This window comes from Prosopis cineraria, unplaced genomic scaffold (genome assembly GCF_029017545.1).
Source record: "Prosopis cineraria cultivar Desert tree isolate PC_DT_omini unplaced genomic scaffold, ASM2901754v1 PC5, whole genome shotgun sequence".
Taxonomy (NCBI): domain Eukaryota; kingdom Viridiplantae; phylum Streptophyta; class Magnoliopsida; order Fabales; family Fabaceae; genus Prosopis; species Prosopis cineraria.
The window spans coordinates 31128647-31134476 of record NW_026555336.1 but is presented as its reverse complement, the minus strand read 5'-3'; the positions used below and the strand labels follow the sequence as shown (position 1 = coordinate 31134476).

The following is a 5830-nucleotide window of genomic DNA, read 5'->3' as shown; positions in this document are numbered from 1 at the left end:
TGGATTGGATTGGACTAACTCCGGAGGAAGTTGTTTGTTGTGATAACAAGTCTTTTATGCCTGACTTTGTCTAAAAGGTTAATTCATTGCCAACATCGACGAAAGGGACAAGCATATCTTCCTAACTCTGCTTTGCATGCCACTTTGCATTAACCTGCTCCAACGCTCAAGCATCTCTTTCTTGTTCCAAAAGTTTAAATTTGAAACATTGATCAATCAAGTTAGTAATCTAATTGTGAAATCTTTTACATGGTAAGTGTTTCAAATTGTAAAATCTTTATTCTTTATCTTTTTTTTTTAAATACCCTTTAAGTATTTACCACCCTTAATGTAAATATAAATTAATTAACATTACTACTTTTCAAACAGAACCCTTTACTACACACTCAGATAACTTCTCTAAATTGGCACGGCTAGATGGTTAATTGAATTTGTGAGCCTAAATTGTTCTTCTTTAATTAAAAAAAAAACTACACAATGGAATCCACCTTTCATATCTTGATTGCTTTGATTCATAAGAATTGGCCGAATCAGGATGTTCCCCATAACATATATAATGTTGTTAAAAAGGAAAGAAAGGATAAAGTTAAAAAGAAAACACAAAACTGTAACTCTGGTTATGTGCAGAAATGAGAATCTAACATGATTACATCTTTAGGGTGAAGCAAGTATTTGAAGGGTGTCTAAACCTTGCTGCTACTCACTGAAGCCAAATCGTGTGTCTTCTAACATACCACAGGGTATCTCGCCCAAAAAGACCCCCCCAAAAAAAAAAAAAAAAACCAGAGTGTCTCCTATCTCTTTCTTTTTTTCTTCTTTTTTGTTTTTGTTTTGAATCTCTCTCTCTCTCTCTCGGCGTTTCGGCCATACAAACTGAGAAACTCTATTGCATGCGAAAAGCTGGTAAAATTCACCAATCCAGTCTAATATTTCGAGAAAGGTACAGGTTTATCGATGTATTCTATAACTGGTAGTGAGGCATTGATGTACCTTCTCATTTTCTTTTCAGCTGATTGATCTGTAATAACATTTTTCATAGCATTATGTCTCGATAAAAAATCTAACAACAACATAGCACACAAGTACTTAACCATGCTATTATGGCTTAATTTTGGTGGTCTACAATGGAGTTTGAGAAAGAAATTAGAAATTGGAGAAGAAATTGAGTTCCTAGCTTAGCGCTTGCATTGTTGTCCACGCATGTGAATTAAACAAAAGTAAACTGTATTTTACCATAAAATTTTCAGGGTAAGCAAAATTTAGCATATCATATCCACCGACAAGTCTATGAAACTAGCTCATCTTTCAAGCACCATTGATGACATAAACACCACATAAAAAGAATGTAAAAAAAAAAAATCCTTTTGTTGATAAAAATCTGAAAGCAAGTCCGATATTGTTTAACATTTAACATCACAGAAAAAAATTAACTATTACAGAACTAGATATGATGGCCATTGCACAGGATGTTAGAATTTGAAAAAATGTCACACAATATCATGAAATATAAAATTATATGGAAAAAATAGAATGACAGAAAACAAACTGTTTAAAAATAAAAATGAAATATCAATAACAGTGTTTGATATGGAGAAAAAAATTGAAGTTAAAAAGCAAAATGGACATGGAGCCTAGCTGGTAGTGTTTACAAAGAAGTGGCTACCTACACAGTTATTGGAAAAAGGAGATGTAAATATGTTATCAGTACAGAGTCAAAATGGACTTTAAGCTTAGCATCAAGAAGCTCTTACATAAAACGGGCTTAATTTATTTTATCTCATAGTAAAACAAGTGCTGAAAGATTTGAAGCACCATAGCTTCAGGATTCTAAGCCACACAGAAAACTGCTTACAATGCCCACACTAAAAGGAAATATAACTGAGAAAAGTTTCATAAAGATTTCCATCCATAGGCATGTCAAAACTTTTACTTTGAGGGTAGGTCAGTGGTTGAGAGACAGAGAGAGAACGCAATTCAACGGACTGAAAAAAGAGAGGGAAGCAAATGCACAGTCCCACGAGGATTTTGCAACCCTATAAATATGTATTTGAAAAAAAAAAAAGCTTAAAAGTTTGCTTTTTTTTTTTAAATTCAACAATTAATTATATTTATTCGATTTATCAATATACTATTTCTAAAAATGACAAGAAATTATTAATGATTGGTTCACTGCCAAAACCAGGGAAACTACAAAAATAACAGGATTTTGGAGAGTACGTGTAAACCTGTCATTCTTCTGTTCTTAATAGAGAGGAAAACCCAAGGAAAGAGAAAATCCGGATTAACTCATGCTTCCTTCTCCTTCTCACCATTGTTAAAAATTTAAATTTACCTTAGGCTTCATTTGGATAGGGAGGAGAATGCTAGGACGGACTTCCAAATATTCTCTCCCCCTTATTTTTTCTCTATCCAAACAAAGGTTACTATAAAAATGGAAAAGTTATGGCTTTTCTTGGAGCCATATGGATAATTCAAAAATTCAAACAAAGACTTTTTAATTGGCCATGCCTTGTAATAGAACTTTTTAAGTTTTTATGTTTGAACCATGAATAACATCAAAAGGTAGCTGCAAATATTAGATAATTCAGTCTGTGTGTATAAACTTCCTACAAGATATGCACCATACATGATAATAACATTGATGTAAGCCTCACCTGTTTCATTGAGCCTTTCCAACAGTTGGTCCCTTGTTGGAAGTGTATACATCCCAGCAGCTACAGCAGTTCTTACAGCCCATGTGTGATATGGTGCACAAACCTGTGCATAAGCTGTTGAAGCTACCTCTCTCAAGGAGTTATCACTGAAAATGAGAAAATCATAAATCAGATGTCACCATCAATCACAGGACACTGAATTAACTTGAATTGTTATGACTAATAATTACTTTATACATTGTCCAAAACAACTTGGAGACTAATAATTATAAAGTTATAATAGAAAAGACAGACATGCCCATATAGAAGGAGCGGGGAGAACCATACAATGGTATAATGCATGGAAGACAGCTTTCACAATTATCTATACTAAATGAAACATCAGTGCTGAGAAGATATGATTAATTTACAAAATCATTTTTAAGACAGTTCACAAGACAGGGACATAAACATTTAAAGCTGAAGTATCAGCTTCAGAAAATATTTTTTCAAGCACGAATGCTGTCGTAAAACAATGGAAGTATAAATTGACTGAGAAGAGAGATTCCTCTATGACGTTAAACAGTATTCTACAGAGTAAGAGCTTTCCGCAAATAATATAAAAACTAGATTGAAGAATTTCCAAGCTTTTCCATTGAGACAGTTCTTGTTAGTTGTGATTTACAGAAATCAATGATAGACTGCAGATTCATGGAAGGAGCTGTCAGGAAGACAATAGCAATGCCCATCTGTATCTTGAAAATTTTTCCAGAAGTACTCTTCAATTTGAAAAGTCGGAAAAAGAGGAGTACATTACATATCAAACAAATTATATGCATCTTGCAGGCCAAAAGGCATATTCTGAATTGTAAAAAAGTACATCTGTAAAGGTGTTTGCATACTCAGTAGACAAAAAATTTTCAAATATGGCTCTGATGAGATCAAGTCCCTGTCGAACTCTACGCAGATTACGTGAAAAGCTTCCTGCTGTTTTGACCGTATCATGTGCAATATCATGATCAAGAATATCATCTAGAGTGTCAAATCTTTTCGATGCTTCCACAAGTGCATGTAGCTGAATATATCAATCAAATCATTAAAACCAATATCAAAAATTCAAAAAAGAAAGCCTATAGGTTTGTAGATTGCAACATGCGGAAGTAAACATAATGCAATGAGGGCATGGACAAAACAAGAGCCTTGTTTATTCAGCATGTTGATGGATAAAGATACCCTTAGCTCCATATCTGCCTTTTCTAACAACCACATGCTTGATTGTTAAACTACCAAGTTATACAAAGTCCTCTTGCAACTTGTCGATATAAATAATCATATTAGTTGGCAGCCAATCGCAATAGATATAGTAGTTACAAGTCATAACACCTCATTAAGTGGCAAAGATAACGTCCAACAATTTCAAATGTTGCGCCAAAACACTTCACAGTGCAAAATATACCAATACTCCGCCATCACACCATGCACCTGAATTTCCGTTTGGATCCCCAAAAAAAAAAAAATTCAACAGAATTTGTGCCAGAGATCACTTTCAATGTAATGTTTTCTGATTCCAGGTTAAGACACAAGAAAAAGAAAAAGAAAAAAACCCCACATTCATCACCATTTCAAATATCATCATGTAAATCCACAGAAGAAAGAAGAAAGGGAAAAGAAAGAAACATAAATACGCAGAAAAAATTCGACACTTGTATTCATAATCACCTCTCGATCCCAAACAAGTTGAATTTCTTTTGTTTCTTCCCCTTTTTTTTTAATCAGTACAGCCAAGTACACATTTCTCACTTCAAACTCGTCAGGTTTCATCCATCAATCTATGAAAAGAACCTTAAATGCTCAACAAGAACATAAACACAAGGACAGAAAAGGACCACGAACCTTGGCGATATATTCCAGCTCAGCGAACTTGAAAGCGAGGCCGAGGCAATTAAAGAGAAAAGATACCAGAAAGCAAGCCTGGCAGAAGTTGCCCAATCGAAGCATTTCTTGTCCCATGGACCCATTTAACCGACATTTGAGCCTCTTTGCGAGCTCGTCGAAGGCGTCAGCCATGGCGGTTAGAGGCATCATTGCTGAATCCTGTGGGGTAACTTGATCATTGATAACTTTCCCATCGAACATCTTCAAAATCCAGCGCCACAATTAGTTGTCTTCCTTTGTTCGTAAAAAAAGAGCAAACATTGTAGAGATGTCCTAAAAGCGATAAAGAAAAGAAGAAGAAAGGAAGATCAAAATTCGTTGAAATGACGAAAGTGGGAATCATTGATGAGATATTTTGGCAGTTAGAAGGTTTCCTAAGGATGCGCTGAGCCTGAGGTTCGAACTATGAAAACCGCCAATTTTCCATGAAGCAGAGATACTGAGATAGAGAGAGAACGCTGAGAAACGTCCACCTCTGGCTCATTTATGGCGGTTCGCGCCGTTTCATCACGGGAAAGTGGGGACGGAGCCGAACAGTTTTGGATCGTCGATTGGCCCAGTGAGAAGACAATGGAAACCCAATATTTCTTGGTGGAGTTTGTGGGCTCGTGATTGAAGGCCTACAGTCCTCACTCCATTATTCCATGTATTATTTGGATGCGTTATTACTAGGGTTGTACAAAAGTTTTCAAATTCTGTTTGGCTCAATCTAACTTGAGATTATTTTAGTCTTATTTGATTTGAATAGACATTAGACCAAAAAGATTGAAAAAATCAAATTATTTCTTCATGTTGGACTGAATAAGAGAATTGACATCCGGATTACTTGATCTAATCCAGTCCTATAATTTATTTATTATAATTATAATTAATTTATTTTAACAAATACTTCAAGTGTAATTGATGTTAAGGAAATAATTGTATAAAGATTTGTTGAGTTTATTTCTAAATTGTTGTTGTAATATAGTGTTGTTAAAGTTTGTTGAGTGCTTTTTTTATTAAAGTTATAAATTTAAATCATTTAGACTATAATAGAAAATTTTTTTTATTGTTGAAAATGATTATGAATTATTATTATTATTATTATTATTATTATTATTATAAATGTTTTTATTATCTTAATTTAGTTTATTAGATGGAAACGGATTATTGCTTCTTATAGAGGAAAAAAAAAGTTAAATGAGTACTGAACTAATAGGACCAATCTCTCAGTCCTATGGATCAAGTTTGCTCCTGTTAATTTTTGGATTATCACTAGATAA

The 5830-nt window shown here is 34.0% G+C and overlaps 1 protein-coding gene across 1 annotated transcript; it reads right to left on the bottom strand.

Moving 5' to 3' along the window:
• Window positions 1-906: 906 nt before the first annotated feature.
• On the bottom strand, window positions 907-4987 carry LOC129310458 (ACD11 homolog protein-like). Its single transcript, XM_054952306.1, has 4 exons — window positions 4527-4987; window positions 3536-3708; window positions 2655-2800; window positions 907-1018 (listed from the first exon to the last, which is right to left on the bottom strand). Exons 1-4 carry the CDS (start codon window positions 4767-4769, stop codon window positions 924-926), a joined length of 657 nt encoding a protein of 218 aa, XP_054808281.1. The 5' UTR covers window positions 4770-4987; the 3' UTR covers window positions 907-923.
• Between the last annotated feature and the right edge of the window lie 843 nt (window positions 4988-5830).